A 17,789-nucleotide genomic window follows, 5' to 3' on the forward strand; every position below is an offset into this window, starting at 1 on the left:
CTTCAGCTAATTTGATTCACTCCAAGAAACAATTGGAGGCAATAGATACTACGAAAGCTAAGGGCCCTGACAACATACAGACGATAGTACTGAAGACTTGTGCTCCAGAATTTGCTGCTCCCCTAGTCAAGCTGTCCCAGAACAGTTTCAACACTAGTATCTACCTGACAATGTAGAAAATTGCCTAAGCATGTTCTGTACAGAAAAAGCGGGCAAATCCAACCCGACCAATTACCGCGCCATCAGTCTACTCCTGATCATCATTAAAGTGATGGAATGTGTCATCAACTGTGCTATCAAGCAGCACCTGCTGAGCAACAATCTGCCCACTGATGCCAAGTTTGGGTTCTGCCAGGGCCACTCAGCTCCTGACCTCAATACAACCTTGGTGCAAACATGGACAGAAGATCAGAATTCTAGAGGTGAGGTAAGAGTGACAGCCCTTGACACTGCATTTGACTGGGTGTGGCATCAAGGAGTCCCAGCAAAAGTGGAATCAATAGGTTCTGGTGGGGTGGGAGGGGGCAAACTGGTTGGAGTCCTACCTGACACAGTAAGATGGTTGTGGTTGTTTGAGGTCAATGAGCTCAATTCCAGGACATCTTTGCAGGAGTTCCCCAGGGTAATGTCCTTGGCCCAATCATCTTCAGCTGCTTCATCAATGACCTTCCCTCCATCATAAGGTCAAAAGTGGGGATGTTTGCCGATGATTGCACAGTGTTCAGCACCATTCACAACTCCTCAGGTACTGAAGCAGTCCATGTTCTAATGCAACAAGGTCTGGACAATATCGGACTGAGGCTGAGAAGTGGGAGGTAGCATTCATCCCACACAAATGCCAGGTTATGACCATGATGAATACGGGACAAGCTAACCACTGCCACTTGACATTCTATGGTGTCGCCACTGTCAACATCCTGAGGGTTATTATTGACTAGAAACTTAACTGGACTCACCAAATGAACACAGTGGCTACAAGAGCAGTTCAGAAGCTAGGAATACTGCGGCAAGTAACTCCCCTCCTGACTCTCAATGTTTGTCCACTATCCACAAGGCATGAGTAAAGAGTGTGATGGAATATTCCCCCACTTGCCTGGATGGGTGCAGCCCCAATAATACTCAAGAAGCCTGACACCATCCAGGATAACACAGCCTGCTTGATTGGCACTACATCCACAAGCATCCACTTCCCCCACCATTGATGCTTGGTAGCAGCAGTGCATCCTATCTGCAAAATGCACTGCAGAAATTCACCAAAGATCCTCAGACAGCACTTTGCAAACTGACAACCACTTCCGTCTAAAAGGTTAAGAGTAGTAAATAAATGGGAACACACCACCTGCAAATTCCCCTCCAAGCCATTCCCCACTGTGACTTGGAAATATGTCTACATTCCTTCAGTGTTGCTGGGTCAGAATCCTGGAATTCCCTTCCTAATAGCATTGTGAGTCAACACACAACAGGTGGACTGCAGTGGCTCAAGAAGGCAGCTTTCACAACCTTCTCAAGGGCAACAAGGGACAGGCAAGAAATGCTGGCCAGCTAGTGACATCCACATCTCACAAGTCAAAGAAGAAAAATAAAGGTAGGGGCACTATCACTGTGCCACAAGAACTCTCCTGGCTTAAATATAAACAAAGCTTGGCATTTAACTATCAGCTGTCAGCTCTGATGGGTATGTTCACCATGGCATTGTATCAACAACCAAAGTTCCACGAGCCAGTTGCTCGTAGGATCTGTTTCCATGCTATATGACTTTGTCCAACTTGTCCATGCTGACCAAATTTCCCAAACTAAACTAGTCCCATCTGCCTGTGTTTGGCCCATATCCCTCTAAATCTTTCCTATTCACTATACCTGCGTCTTCCACTTCTTCTAGCAGTTCATTCCACATATGAAACACCTTTGGTGTAATAAAGTTGCCTGTAGGATCCCTTTTAAATCTTTCTCCTCCCACCATTAAAATTATGCCCTCTAATTTTAAACTCCCCGCCCCTGGAGAAAGATCTTTGCTACTCATCTTATCCATGCCCCTCATGATTTTATCAACCTCAACAAGGTCACCCCTCAACCTCCTGCGCTCCAGTGAAATAAGTCCCAGCCTACCCAGTCTCTCCTTAAAGTTCAAACCGTCCAGTCCCAGTAAGATCTTTGTAAATCTTTATCTGCACCCTTTCCAGTTTAATAATATCTTTCCAAAGTAGGGCGACCAGAACTGTACACAAAACACCATAAGTGGCCTTGCCAACATCCTGTACAGCTGCAACATAACGTCCTATCTCCTGTACTCAATGGTCTAAGCAATGAAGGCAACCAGCCCTGTCTGTCTGTAACACCACTTTAAAGGAGCAATGTACCTGAAACCCTAGATTTGTCTGTTCAGTAAGACTCCCCAGGGCCCTACCATTAACTGTGTAAGTACTAGCTTTCTTAGTCGAATCAAAATGCAACACTTCACATTTGTCTAAACCAGGTTCCACCTTGCCACAACATGGACACAACTCAATAAAATCTGAAAGAACTGTCGATGCTGTAAATCAGGAACAAAAACAAAGTTGTTGAAAAAGCTCAGCAGGTCTGGCAACATCTGTGAAGGTAAAAACAGAGCTCTATCCTATCGTTTACTCTCTACCCTATCGTTTACTCACTACCCCACCGCCTCTCTTTGTTCAGCAGATAAACTGAAGTTTTCCCAGCCACCGTCAGTTCTGTGGAAGGATCATTGGACCTGAAACATTAACTCTGTTTTTCCTTCAAAGATGCTGCCAGACCTGGCCAGCCACTGGCATCCACATCTCACAAATCAAAGAAAAAAAGTGTAGGGGCGCTACCACTGTACCACAAGAGCTCTCCTGGCTTAAATATAAACAAAGCTTGGCATTAAACTAGCAGTCAGCAGTTCTGACAGGTATGCTCACCATTGTATCAGCAATCAAAGTTCCACTCGCCAGTTGCGCATAGTCACACAACTTTGTTTTCTTTCATGGATGTTACTCAATCTGGAAAGTTGCACAAATGTCATTTCCCATCCTTGTCCAAGGGAAGAACCATAGCACTGTACCTGCCTGGTAGGCTCACTGGAAATGTATAAACCAGTGTCCAAAACAAAATATTTGTACAAAAATATTGATATAACATGAGTATTTGCTGGTAATATCTCATTTATGCTGATCTTCTTATATTCACAACTAACTATTCAGTCATGCTTTATTCACCGGACTACAACCACTGGAGAATAAGGGCGGAAATCTCATAAAAATCTGTAAAATCAACAGGATTAGACAGGGTAAATACTCAGAGCATATTTCTGATGACTGGGAAGTCCAGATCAAGGAGTCAGTCTAAAGATACAGAATAGGCCATTTAGGACTGAGATGAGAAGAAATTTCTTCGTCCAGAAAGTTTATTTTAAAAAAAATTCATTCATAGGATGTGGACATCACTGGCCATGCCAGAATTTGTTGCTCAATGGCAATTACCTAGTAGACAGTCGACCACGTTACTGTTGGTCAGACCATGTGACGATGGCAGATTTCCTTCCCTAAAGGACATTAGTGAACCAGGTGGGTTTTTTCCAACAATCAGTAGCAGTTTGACAATGTTCTTCTGATACCGTACAGTATGAATGTATTTTTCTCTTTTACATTGGTATTCCTGCGAAATCACCTGATGAGTACAAGGCATGAAGCTTGAAAGCGACTTTCTTTTCAGCGGCACTGGTTTTATTATATGCTTAGCCCATATGAATTATAACAGCCATCCTTTCAGCCAATCCATGGGAAATTTGAATTTCTTTTTTAAGTTATTAGTCTCGAAGGTGATTGCAACAATTGACACTCAAGTGGAAGCTGATTCTTTGCATTGTGGTTGATTTTACAGAGGCAATAGTCCTATAATCAAAAAAGTCACAGATGGATCTTTGGTGGGGTTAGTAATTTGGGAACAGGAATAAGTACCTGAAAATGTGCTGACTGTGATTGGAAATGTGGAAACTGTGTAAGATATGAAAGATAGACAAAACTGGGTCAGAATACTTCTTTTCCCCCCATCAAGTGTTATGTAGCTTTTTTCTCGTGAAAATGATTATTGGATTTCTTCAGTCTCAGGTTTTGATTATATGCAATGGAATTTGAATGAATTGTACAAGTGGATGTACTTCAGAAAAGGAGTGTTTAAGTCTACTCAGTCACTTGATTCAACACATCCTGCTTTGTGATTTTCTTTTAAGAATTTCCATTTTGCAATTACTTTTGAAATCATTGAATTTTTCAAAGTGGAAAATTGTGTTTCTATTCTGTGGAGCAGCCTAGAGAAGCTGTGCAAAACAACACTTTGCCTGTTTTACAACATAGAAAAGCACATCTTCTAAATGTTTGTCTGTCTCTCTCTGTCCTCTCTGTTTCTTTCTTTCCTTCTTTTTTTCTTACCTTCTTTCCCTCCCTTCCCCCCCCCCCTTGTCTGTCTGTCTCTCTCTCTTTGTCTTTCTCACTCACTCTCCCCTTCCCCTGCTCTGACTATAACCTGGTATCATGTGACTTCTGACCTTGTCGTTGCATGAAAACCATCTCAGTGACTTGGTTTCAAAAATCAGTATCAGGTTTGCATTGTATATTTGATGCTTGGTTCATGTTACTGTGCACCAACAGGCAGAGAATTTCATTAGTGTGGTTGTCAAACCATTGTTTTGACATTTTCACCCTAAAGTGTGTATATCATATTGGGTGATTTTGTGAAAAAGAATACTATGTGTGAATGCTTCAGATATCTGCAGTCTCAGCTGCTAGAGCTGAGCTTCCTAAACTTCTGTGCTCCCTTCCAGCATACATGTTTAATATTTTCGACTCCTAATGCCAGAGCATTGTGTACGTTGTGCAAGGTACACTACAATCGAAACACTATTGTAGTAGTACCACTTGCCATTAATGTAATGGATGAGGTTATTTGTTTGATCTTACTTGCATCGTGTTTGGAGTGACTGGTGATTGTTTGAGGTGGAGGTTGTTCAGCACATAAGGCTTCAGCGGCCAATGGCAAATGTTTCTCTTTGTTCCATGCTTGGATGAATGAAGGTAGTATTCGCCTCTGCACTTACCCGTTCTTCCAAGATAAGCAATCCCTCCATTTCATTAAATAGCAGTTTTTCAAATCGTTACCAGTGATCTGATTTATTGGTTAACTCTCTCAGCACCTACTACATCATATACCATGCTGTATGCTTTGGGGAATAATAAAGGTGAAAGTAGCAGCGTTAAATCTTGCACGAAGGAGGCCTTTTCAATGCCCAAGTGTTTGTTTTTGTGTGTGCATCTAAGTCCACAATGTCCTTGTGTTTACTCAGATATTTATTCAGCACTGTTCTCTGAATCCTTTTTTCCTTGAGGTGGTTTTGGTCCAAAGTTACCATTGTTTCTTTAATCCCCGAGGACTGCAACAAATGCAGTTCTTGACAACGATGCTGGATCTTATGAAATAATGAAATGGCTTAATTAACAAGTTTAAATATATTACTCTCTGTTTCTTTGTCTAAGTTTGTTGATGATACCATGTTTTTTGAGGCGGACACCAGGCTACAGAGATTTGGACATGTTAAGTGAGTGGGTTACAAGATGATAGATGGAATATTAAGTGGGCAAATGTGAAATCATCCACTTTCATATATAAAATTTGAAGGTTTATTTTAAAGTTTGAAACTTTTAAATGTTGCATGTTCAGAGTCGGGTGTACTTAGATAAGACACACAGTCAATATGCAGTGCACAAAAATGAAAAGCAATTGTGTTGAATCTTACAGGCTTTTCAAGGAGATTGACTGTAGAGACACAGGCTATTTCCTCTGGCTGTGGAATATTGGGATACTGCCTGAGAGAATTGTGAATCATTGGAGTCCTCTTCCTCTGAGTATTTTGAATGCTTCAACATTAACTGTATTCAAGGCTGGGGTAGATTTTTTTTGTCTTTTGGGAGATTAGTCAAGACAGTGGAGTTTTACAACATAGAAAAGTACAGCACAGTACAGGCCCTTCGGCCCACAATATTGTGCTGTGAAATAATCCTAATCCAAAAATAAAATAACCTAACCTACATTCCTCTCAATTCACTGCTGCCCATGTGCATGTCCAGCAGTCGCTTAAATGTCACTACTGACTCTGCTTCCACGAATACCACTGGCAAAGTATTCCATGCACTCACAACTCTCTGGGTGAAGAACCTCCCTCTGATGTCTCCTCTATACTTTCCTCCTAACACCTTAAAACTGTGACCCCTCGTGGCAGTCAATCCTGCCATGGGAAAAAGTCTCTGGCTCTCGACTCTATCTGTGCCTCTCATTACCTTGTCCACCTTGATCAGGTCACCTCTCTTCCTCCTTCTCTCCAGAGAGAAAAGTCTGAGCTCAGTCAACCTCTCCTCGTAAGACAAGCCCTCCAGTCCAGGAAGCATCCTGGTAAACCTCCTTTGCACCCTCTCCAAAGCCTCCACATCTTTCCTATAATAGGGTGACCAGAAATGGACACAGTATTTCCAAGTGTTGTCTCACCAGGGTTTTGTAGAGCTGCAGCATAACCTCACGGCTCTTAAACTCAATCCCCCTGTTAATGAAAGCCAAAACACCATAGGCTTTCTTAACAACCTTATCTACTTGGGTGGCAACTTTGAGGGAGCTATGCACTTGAACACCAAGATCCCACTGTTCCTCCCCACTGCCGAGAATCCTGCCTTTAATCCTATATTCAGCATTTAAGTTCACCCTTCCAAAATGCGTCACATTGCATTTATCCAGGTTGAATTCCATTTGCCATTTCTCAGCCCAGCTCTGCATTCTGTCAATGTCTCGCTGAAGCCTGCAATAGCCCTCGATATTATCAACGGCACCTCCAACCTTTGTGTCATCAGAAAACATACTAGCCCACCCCTCAACCTCCTCATCCAAGTCATTTATAAAAACTACAAAGAGCGGAGGCCCAAGAACAGAGCCCTGTGGGACACCACTCAGCACTGACCTCCAGGCAAAATACTTACCATCTACAACCACTCTCTGCCTCCTGTCAGCCAATCAATTCTGAATCCAGACAGCCATATCACCCTGTATCCCATACCTCCTGACTTTATGAATGAGTCTGCCGTGGAGAACCTTATCAAATGCCTTGCTGAAGTCCATGTACACCACATCCGCTGCTCGACCCTCGTCAACCTGCCTCGTGACCTCCTCAAAGAACTCGATAAGATTTGTGAGGCATGACCTGCCCCTCTCAAAGCCATGCTGACTCCCTTTAATCACGCTATGCTTTTCCAAATAGTCATAAACCCTATCCCTCAGAATTCTTTCCATAACCTTGCTGACCATCGACGTAAGATTTATTTGAAATCAGCTGGGATCATATCACATGGTGGATCAGGAGCAAGGGGCAAAATCGTTTTCTATTGTCCTTATTTATTATGATGTTTTAACCATGATAAACGTTATTTATTTCCACCTGTGTAGTATTGATACTTGTCTGCCACTTATATCTGTATCCATTCTTTGTCATCTCTGGACTTGATTATTCCAAAGCCCTACCATCCTTCATAAATTCCTACTTGTCTGAAGCACTTCCATGCTTTTTTTCCTGCACTGAAGTTCATTTGCCTATCATTGATCTGCATTGGCCCCCATCCCATAAAATTAAAATTAAATTAACATTCTTCATCAAATTCCATTATGGATGTGTTAACTTGTATCTTGCAATGCCTTTCGTGACTTATATTGCCTTCTGGTGGAATCCTTCACGCCTCTGTTGACAGATTTGTTTTGATATAACTCTGTTTCCCTTGCCATCTTGCAACTCCCTGCCAGTGTCTCCCTTGATAGCACATATCCCATTCTCACTAATTTTCCGTTCTGAAATTCTAAAAGTATAAGAAAGCAAACTTTTGTTTGAATATATTATTTGTTATTGTTTTAGATCTGTACGCAAATCAACTAAGCTCTTTTTTCATCAAACTTTAAAGCTTGGTGTCATCATGCAAACAAAAACTATGCAGTTCATATTTTATAAAGTGGAGTTTTAAATGATAGGTACTTTTTCTGATTCTGCTGCTATTGAGTGTTAGGTTTTCTGAAAAAAATGGTATCTGGAAAACTGACTTTTTTAAATGAGTGAAGTTTTTGACCACCTTCACCGCCTCTGTTTAGCTGTTTGTGCTGCTTAGCAACAGCTGAATCCCACGTGGTCAGGCTACTCTGAAGATATATGGATTCCTCCATTGGGTCAGTTAGCGTACTTTTCCTTTCCCAGGAGAAGCCAGCCCAGAGATACGTGGTCTCCTGCAGTCTGTGGTCAGTGATTGAGGTCAGCGGGTTCGAGCAGTTGATCATCTGCTTTTCCAGAGTCTGCTAGTCCATTTCTAATTGCAAGTCCCAAGCTTCCAAGAAACCATGGCAAGAAATAAGCCCAGCCAAAAGGCCAGTAAAGTGCAGATGGTGGCTTTCCTTCTCCCTGATGATGAATTGTTCCAAGTGACCCTGCCAGCTCCAAATAGTTTGAAGGAGGATAAGTCTTTTGTGAAGATCTCTGAACTATGCTAAGAAGCTCAAAGTGCCAGCAGAGGATTGCTGAATGCCTAAAAGCACTGGGCCACATTGTCTGGGGAAAGCCAGCAATCTGCCCCTCAGTTACACCTACATATTCTTGTTTTGGTGAAAAATATAACAGACAGAACAAATGTCTGTAGGAAGCATCCCAACTTGTTGTTTCCTTTATTGAGTTTTGCTTGCGCATGCATGTGATTATAAATAATAAATGGTTACATAATTCCATTAGACCTTAAATCCACTAGTAGACAAATTTATCCATTGTGCCTTCCCCTTCCCTGCCAGGGATGTCTTGTATACACTTCAGGATACATGCATCACAGCTTGGGAGTCTCTGAAGATATACTGAAGCACCCTGTTTTGAGGGTAGCATAGTGCATGCAGTTGAAATGCTTTCCTATTAGATAATAAATTGCACTTCACCGTTTTGTGTGATAGATTCACAATACTGATTTGCATTTTGTGAGATTAACTTGTTTGCCTTCCAAGTGTTGAAATTCTATTTATTATGATGCTTGAAAGAAATTTCACAGCTTCTGAATCTGCAGTTGAGATGGTTGGGGAATACATTCAAACTTGTTTATTGGACGGTTGAGCTGCAAGTAGTTAAACTATTGGCAAGTATCAAAAGAGAAGTGACACTGGATGGACTATTTGGCATCACTCTAGGCACTGGAAACGACAATGACCAAGTGAGCAGTGCTGATCCAGCAGAAACCACCTGGCATCTGAATGCTCGTGCCATAGTTGGAAGGGCTGTCTTGCAGAGTAGTAAGGCAGTTGCTTGACTAATTATCGTAGCTACAGAATCATATCTTATACACAGTGCCCCAGAAAGCACCATCACCAGCCCTGGATATCTGCTGCCCCACCAGCCATACAGACTGTTACATTGGTATACAGTCAGGCAGGAGTTGACTCCAGACCCCATGAAGTTGTGTGGCATCAGGTCAAACGGAGGCGAGAAAACGTTCTTGCTGATTACCGCATCTGCCCTCATTAAGACTGCATTTAATTGTGTGGCATCAGTGGAATCAGAGAAAGCTGTCTTTGGCTGGAGTCACACTCAGCATAAAGGAAAATGGTTGTGGCCATCGGTGGTCAGCCACCTCAGCTCCAGGACATCTCTGCAGGAGTTCCTCTTGTTGGGCCTAGGTTACTTCCATCTTATAGATAGTCATACAGTCCAGAAGCAGACCATTTGGTTCAACTTTCCCTCCATTATGAGATCAGAGGTAGGGATATGTTTCGGTGTTCAGTACCATTCATAACTCTTCAGAAGCTGACTCTTTGCATCTCCAAATGAAGCAACACTGGGCAGTGTTGGGCTGCAAGTGGCAAGTAACATTTGCACCATACAAGTGCAAGGCAATGGCTATTGCCAGCAGCAGAGATTCTGTCCTTTGACATTCAGTGGTATTACCATTACTGAATCCCCCACTAACCTTATAAATACTGTGGTTGCAAGAGCAGGCTAGAGGCAACTTAGAGGAATCCTGCAGTGAATAACTTTACAGGATAAGTGAGAAGGTTGATAGGATACACGACTTACCTGTATGACTGTTGCTCCCAACAACAGTTAAAAAACTTGATACCTTCCAGGGTAGAGCACCCCACTTGATTGGCATCACCACGTACTGTCACAGCAATGAGATCTATCTACATACTGCACTGAAGAAATTCACCAATTCCTGAAACAGTCCCTTCTGAACCCAGAACTATTAACATTTAGAAGGATAAGGGTGTCAGATACATGGGAATAGCACCTCCTGCAAATTCTCCTGTAAGCTGTACACTGTCCTCTCTTGAGAAAGTATCATCATTTCTTCAGCGTTGCTAGATCAAAATCCTGAAACTCTCACCTCCCTAAAAGCATTGTGAGTGTACTTGCACAAGGCAGACTGCGGAGATTGAAGGCAGCAGCTCACCGTCACCTTCTCAAGGGCAATAGAGATGGTTATTAAATGCTGGTTTGGCAATCAAATTGTACATCTTCTCATTGACCAATAGAAAAAAATGATTAAAAGGTAAGGTTGGATAAGCTTTGCAGCAGTCAAGGAATAGGGTTAGGGGACTGCAAAATTTTTATTTTCTCTCCAAAGACTGCTAAATCTGCTGAATTTCTCCAGTAATTTCTGTTTTGTTTCCGAACTACAGCATCTGCATTCTTTCGGTTTATTTTAATGCTAAAGAGAGATTTAGTTATGGTGTATAAAGATTGAAGAGCTTAGAATGGAAGGGAAGGATTTATTTGGATTAGCCTAGAGGTCAAACTGGGAACATAGCTTTTCACACACATGAATTAGAAGCAGGAAGCAAGTCTTCTAGCCCCTTGAGCTTGCTCCAGCATACAATAAAATTGCGGCTGATTATGGTCTCAATTCTACTTTCCTGCCTGCCCTCCATAACCCTTGACTCTGGAGCTCTCTGCTTGTAAAGATTATAAAGGCAGAAACAGTCATTACTTTTAAAAGCATCACTGGATATGCGTTTGAAATGCTGTAATCTACAGGCTAAGCACTGAAAATTGGATAGCTTTTTTTATTCTGGCCAGCGTACATACAGTATACTGAAAATCTCCTGTATCATTGACTTGCACAGAACAAAGAAAGAACAGTACAGCGCTGGAACATGCCCTTCAACCCACCAAGACTGCATTGACATGATGCCTTTCTAATCTAAAAACCTTTTGCTTCTATGCTGCCCATATCCCTCTATTCCTTGCCTATTCATTATATCTGTCGATTTCTGTCTGAGTATTTCTGTAAGTAGATATAATTCTGCTGTCTGTTAACTTATTACCCAAATCTAGTTTTTCAGTTGAATGACGTATATTTTCTTTTCCAGATTAAAGAAAGATTACATGTTTGTTTCATTTTCATAGTGGGCAGCATTAATTGTACTATCACTGTAAACTGAGATTACCCACTTTACAACTTCTTCATTTCAAAATGAGTAGTCTGATATGTGTAAATTGCGACTACCATTGTCAATTGTGTAAGCTGTACTTTCAGTATGGTGACTAACGGTAGTCACAAGCAAAACCATTTTTTGCACATTTCATTGTTTTCTCTTATGTTGTTTCTTGAGTTGTCAACATAACACAATTATAAACGTTCCCTGATGTGGTTTGAATTTTAAGTGTGTGATAATTTTTTTCCACCATTGCCAAGCACCATCCATTCTGCTTGCCCGCAAATTTGTAAAACTTGCAGATTCCTTATCAAAACCATTTGCAATGTATCTTGAGGCAGCTGTGCCCTTGAAGACAGTATTTTTAGAAGCATTTTTGTAAATAGTTTTGTATGATGCCTGATGGAATGACCTAATGAGATGCTGTATGATACAGTCAGTGTTAATTAGGGAAAGTAGCAAAAACTCACTGTACATGAATCAGCTTTATCCCTCCTTGTATTTGCACATGCTGTCTTGTTCTTACAGATTTCGCAAACAGCAGATGGCTTGGATGCTGACCTCTGGAAGGACGGCTTATTTAAATCCAAGGTCACTAGATATCTCTGCTTTACGAGATCATTTTCTAAGGAGAATGTAAGTTCAAATCAATGACCTCGTGCTTGTGTTTTATAGTAATCGGTTTTGGTTATGAAAAATGGAAGCCTGTATAAATGTATTAGAGTACATTTCAGTAACCAATTTAGGAGCACTTATTACAAATATAGTGGTTTCAATAAGATGGCAGAATGCCTTGTAATACTTTGTTAAATCCAATTTATTAGAATTGAGGGTCAAAATATGAAATCGCAGTTCAATTGCATTTGCTTTGCCTGTTACCATTCATATACATATATTGGTGTAGCTTCAAATTTTAGTAGATAAAATTGTGCTGCAGATTTTAAAATAAATAATCAATAGTTTATTGAAATGAAGAGTAGCAGCCTTTGCTTTTAGGTTGGTGCTGCTATTTTGTTACTGCCTTCACAGCATGGGTGCATTGTATATGAAGCTTTTGATTGTCCTTTTGAAGCCACAATTATCAGATAACCAGGCAGCCTTAAGTACGGGTCTAAGAACAATCTTGTCCCATAAGTTGAGGAGTGCCTAAAGGGTACCCAAAAAAATTGCAGATTGGTGGTAGCATATTGTAAATCTGAAGTGGAAAGGCTTCCTCAATTTGAACTATTTAGTACACATCTGGAGGCTAAGCAATGAGCTTGCTGTCAGGGTTTGCCTCTGCTTCTCTGTAGAAAAGTGCAATTAACTAGCCCTTTGATTCTACTGCTTCTCCTTTTATTCCATTACGGTCTACCATTGGGATGTGCTTGGCCTCTAGTCATGGATGAGATTGGGATCTTTCAACTTTGAGAAATATGGGACTCAGTCTGCATTGTGGGACTTCAGAGGCAGGACATGTTAAAGTTGGTACAGTGTGTTGCTGTAATGACAGGCTTAAATGACAATATGTAGTCCAATCGACAATTCTGTGATCAGTTAAAATGTTTTGAAGCTGGAATGAATATCAAAAGCCATCCTTGCATCTCAATGTACAACAATATCAATTATTGTCTGCATTTTTCTTCTAAATCATTTCTGCGAAGGCCAAAGATGAGAAGTAAATAAGTAGCTTATTAGCCAAGAACAACTCTTAACGATTCTGTGTGGAATGTTGGAAATGAATAATTATTTTTTATTTCTGACTGCGCATACCTGTGAAAAATTGACCATACCATTAGTACACGGTTCATGGTGACATGTAAATTTGTGGTGTCCAGTCTACTCAGTCCTGTAATCGCTTCCACATATCTTACTGTATCTCACCAAAGAATAGTTACCTTTTATATTAAAACAATTTCAACTACGTTTTCATTACAGCAGCATTATTAAATCTTAATAAATCTTTAATAATAATAATAAATTACAGTTTTTGTCTGGACTATTTTGGTGAGTCATTTTACGAGGTGTATCTAATGGGTTTGTTTGGTGAGGAGTGCACGAGTGTACTCATTATTGAACGTTGCAGTAAGGTATGAGAGGACCGAATTTGCCAATTGTTATTCCACAGGTACAGAACAATAACACTTCTTCAGAACAAGCTCACAAAGCATAGAGCACAATAGAACATTGAACAGAACATTACAGCACAGTACAGGCCCTTCGGCCCTCGATGTTGTGCCGACCTATCATAGCAATCTGAAGCCCATCTAACCTACAGTATTCCATGTATGTCCATATGCTTGTCCAATGACGACTTAAATCTACTTAAAGTTGGCGAATCTACTACCGTTGCAGGCAAAGCGTTCCATTCCCTTACTACTCTCTGAGTAAAGAAACTACCTCTGACATCTGTCCTATATCTTTCACCCCTCAATTTAAAGCTATGCCCCCTCGTGCTCGCCTTCACCGTCCTAGGAAAAAGGCTCTCCCTATCCACCCTATCTAACCCTCTGATTATTTTATGTTTCAATTAAGTCACCTCTCAACCTTCTCTCTAACGAAAACAGCCTCAAGTCCCTCAGCCTTTCCTCGTAAGACCTTCCCTCCATACCAGGCAACATCCGAGTAAATCTCCCCTGCACCCTTTCCAAAGCTTCCACATCCTTCTTATAATGCGGTGACCAGAACTGTACGCAATACTCCAAGTGCGGCTGCAATGTAAGAGAAGGGAATGGCATGGAGGTTGTATAGTAGATGTGGAAAGGGACAACGCATAAGGTGTATGAAATGGTATATGGGAATGACATGGAAAGAAGGGATGGAAGAAGAAAAATATGAGAGATTAAAGAGGTGGGATCGCTATAGCATTGGAAGGATGGAATGGAATAGGTTGGAGATTTAAGGAATTATTGTTGAAGTAAAGTTATTAATTGAAGCCCAAATGTTTTGTCTCTGCCAGTTTAAATGCATTTGAGTGCACACTCACGAGCTGTGCATTAATCTGTATTTGAGTTATGTTTCGATTCCAAATTTCCATCTGTTTTATGCCCCGTATCACTGCCTGTTAATCTTTTACTGTGTAAGTGATTGAAGATGTTGGTGCTTGATTTCTTGGAATTTTATTGAACTTGAAGCTGATTTTCTGACTTTACATCCTCCAGCATCAAACTGGTAATGTGGGCTGTTTCACGGATGTCTGCAGCACTTCAAGATGTGCCTGTTGTTGGCAGTGAAAACGTATGACATTTCCAAATAGTGACAACCCACACCTGTGCTTCATTTTTATAATTCCATAAGTTAATTCCATTTTTGGAGTTTTGTTTTAATGTTTGAAGCTTTGAAGGCTGATGTGCTAATATTACTGCATGTCTTCAGATTCAGACATAAAGCCCTTCAGAACACTTCCTTCTTCATGAAGAATTTCAGTTGTACTACTTATAGTGTTAACCTGATGCTTTGTCAACAGCAGCACATAGCAACCTGAATTTCATGGGCTCAACCTTGACCAAAACTGGCAGACGTCTCCAGAAAGCTTCTCAGCTTCGCTTTTGATGGTCTGGATGATGTAGCTCCAGTGCTAGTTTCAAGTAACAAAAATCTGCAGCAATCTACATTTTGCACTGGATTTAGCCCTCGTCTTCAGCCTGCCCGAACTCATCATCTTCTGAGCTATGATTGCTTTGTTTCCTTTTTATATAGTTTATGGGAGAGGTTTTGGTTTCATAAGACCATAAGAAATACAAGCAGGAGTAGGCCATCGGCCCATTGAGCCGGCTCTGCCGTCCAGTAAGATCATGGCAGCTCGTTTTGTGGACTCCCCTCCCCTTACCCACCAGCACACCACAACCCTTAATTTCTTTATTGTTCAAAAATCTATCTTTACCTTAAAAACATTCAGAGGTGGCCTTAGCTGCTCTACTGGGCAGAGAATTCCACAGATTCACACCCCTTTGGGTGAAGAAGTTCCTCCTCAACTCAATCCTAAACCCACTCGTCCTTATTTTGAGGCTATGCCCCCGATTCTAGTTTCATCTGCCGGTGGAAACAACATCTCTGCTTCTCTCTTATTTATTTCCTTCATAATTTTGCCTGTTTGTATACGATTCATCACTCCCACACCCTCCATCGCATCCTTCTAAATTTCAAAGAGTATAGGCCCAGATGACTCGGTCTTTCCTCCTCCTTAAATAAAACCAGGAACTAGGGTGCTGGAGATCTGAAACGAACACAAACAGGAATTGCTGGAGAAACTCAGCAGGTCTGGCAGCATGTGAGGTGAGAAAACAGAGTTCTTGTTTTGAATCTAGGGACCCCTCTTAAGAAGCTTCTTCACTTTTTGAAAGATCACCTAAACTCAAAATATGAGCTCTGTTTGCTTTCCAAAGATGCAGCCGGACTTGCTGAGTTTCTCTCGCGATTTTTGCTTTTATTTTTGTTTTGAATTTCATTCTGTGCTTCCATTCTTTTAAGACCTACCTCAAAAATGCAAATGTTGCTCTCAAATTTTATTTCACTATTTTTGCTTTCTCAAGCATTACCTGTATCTGCCACTACCTTTGCTCATATGCTGCTGGAATCTTTACACATTCTTTGCCATCTTCAAAATGAACTTTTCTTGATTGGCTTCTCACTCTCCATCCTGTCAAATCAATAGCAAGTATTCAGTCTGTCACCAAGTCTGGCTCACCCATGCACCTTGTTCTTGGTGGCCTGTATTTCCTCACATGCCTCCTAATTCAAAATATTCATCCTCTTGCTAAATCTTCTCTTTTGCCACCTCTTCCCTCGCCAAAAAATCTTCCTTTGCTCAAATTGACCCTCTTGTATATCTCTTCTTCCACACCATTTCGAGCTACCTGAGTCCCACAGTCTTGAATTCCCTAAAATTCTACCTCCTTTTCCTATTAGACCTTCATTAAAATCCAACACTGCATCTACTGTTTAGTTCACTCACTACAATCTCTGCTACTTTGAAGTGATTTGGGACTTGGTTTTAAAGATGCTGTTTAGATTCAGAACTGTTGTTGAAGGATATCTCTTTCGGGTTGACAAAACTCAGCCAGTTGTATCTTTTGCTAACTACTTTTAAAATGCTCACTCAGATAGTACTTTACAATAAACTTGTATCAGGAGTTAGTATTTGAAGGTTAAAATATGAATGTGTTTAATTTAGAATGTCATTTGTACAGCAGTCCACAGCATACTTGACATGGAGTGAGATATTTTTGATACAATGTGTTTTTAGCTCAGTTCACCTAATGGTATAATGAGGCCACAAATCTATTTAAATAATACCTTGAACAAACTGAATAAGCAGCAAAACTTCAAGGCTGGTTACCTGACTGAATGCAGCTACATTTTAATACTTGTTGGTGATATTACCTTTTTATTTAATCTTTTTGAAGGCTTGAGCCTGTTCTGGGAATAGACTTTAACACATCCGAATAGTCATTTGTGATCGTTCAAATATCTGTAATATCAGCAATACCTCTTCAACATACCACTCCAAAGCCATTTAAAAGCATAATACTTCTGTGGTTAAATTGGCTTGCGTATTATTGATAAGCTTCTTACTGTAGTCAGCTCTGCACTAATGCTTTTGTTTTGCTGGTTTTATAATGAAAATGCAGTTGTTGCTCTGCTCAGGCTAGATAAGCACTTACCTGAATGTTTAAATTTGCCTCAGTGCAAAGACTGCAGTAACACAGAAGAAGAGCACAAGAATACAAAACCAAATTGTTCTTTATCATTTGTGTGATAACTGGTGATATTTTCCTTGGTTAATTTATTAGGAAGGGTTCAAGATTGAAGAAGGAAGTTGGACTTTAGCCAGGAGAGGAAAAAGTCCAAGTTGCCGCAGCCAAAACGTGATTGTTCTCAATATAGCTTTAGATAAGAAGCAAGGAAATTGCAAAGTGTGGAGGGATTTAGGGACATTTTGACTGAAAGAATAAATACGACTGTTGCAACAGATAAGAGAAATAAATTGGTGGCTGTTTGCACCGTCAAATGTTAGTTGGCATGCCATGATACATGCCTTTGGTATGTTTGAAAGCAAGAGCGCCAAAGTGCATAAAAATGGCAGCTTTGCAGGGGCACAGATATTTGATCTTCTGCATAGAGGATGGAAAATATTGGCAAGTAGAAATAAAAACTGATAAAGAGGTGGATTAGTATGTGGATAGCCAGATTGATTCTGAATCAGTCATTCGTTTAATTTGTATACTTCCAAATGTTAACTAATTGCACCAGATTACTGGTAAATCTTGAAGTTTCTGTGAGCTTGTAACTTGCCCACCGCAGTTCAAGGCAGTGATGGTTTTAGCCAG

The 17,789-nt window shown here is 40.8% G+C and overlaps 1 protein-coding gene across 4 annotated transcripts in view; it reads left to right on the top strand.

The window, feature by feature from the left end:
* mvb12ba (multivesicular body subunit 12Ba) overlaps positions 1-17,789 on the top strand; it is a 176,062-nt gene that overhangs the window by 33,412 nt on the left and 124,861 nt on the right. For all 4 annotated transcript variants that reach the window (XM_048559146.2, XM_048559144.2, XM_048559145.2 and 1 more), the window contains exon 3: positions 12,010-12,117. In XM_048559146.2, the coding sequence (XP_048415103.2) occupies positions 12,010-12,117 (108 nt within the window). The remainder of the gene's footprint in view (positions 1-12,009; positions 12,118-17,789) is intronic.

Source organism: Stegostoma tigrinum, chromosome 29 (assembly GCF_030684315.1).
Source record: "Stegostoma tigrinum isolate sSteTig4 chromosome 29, sSteTig4.hap1, whole genome shotgun sequence".
Classification (NCBI taxonomy): Eukaryota; Metazoa; Chordata; class Chondrichthyes; order Orectolobiformes; family Stegostomatidae; genus Stegostoma; species Stegostoma tigrinum.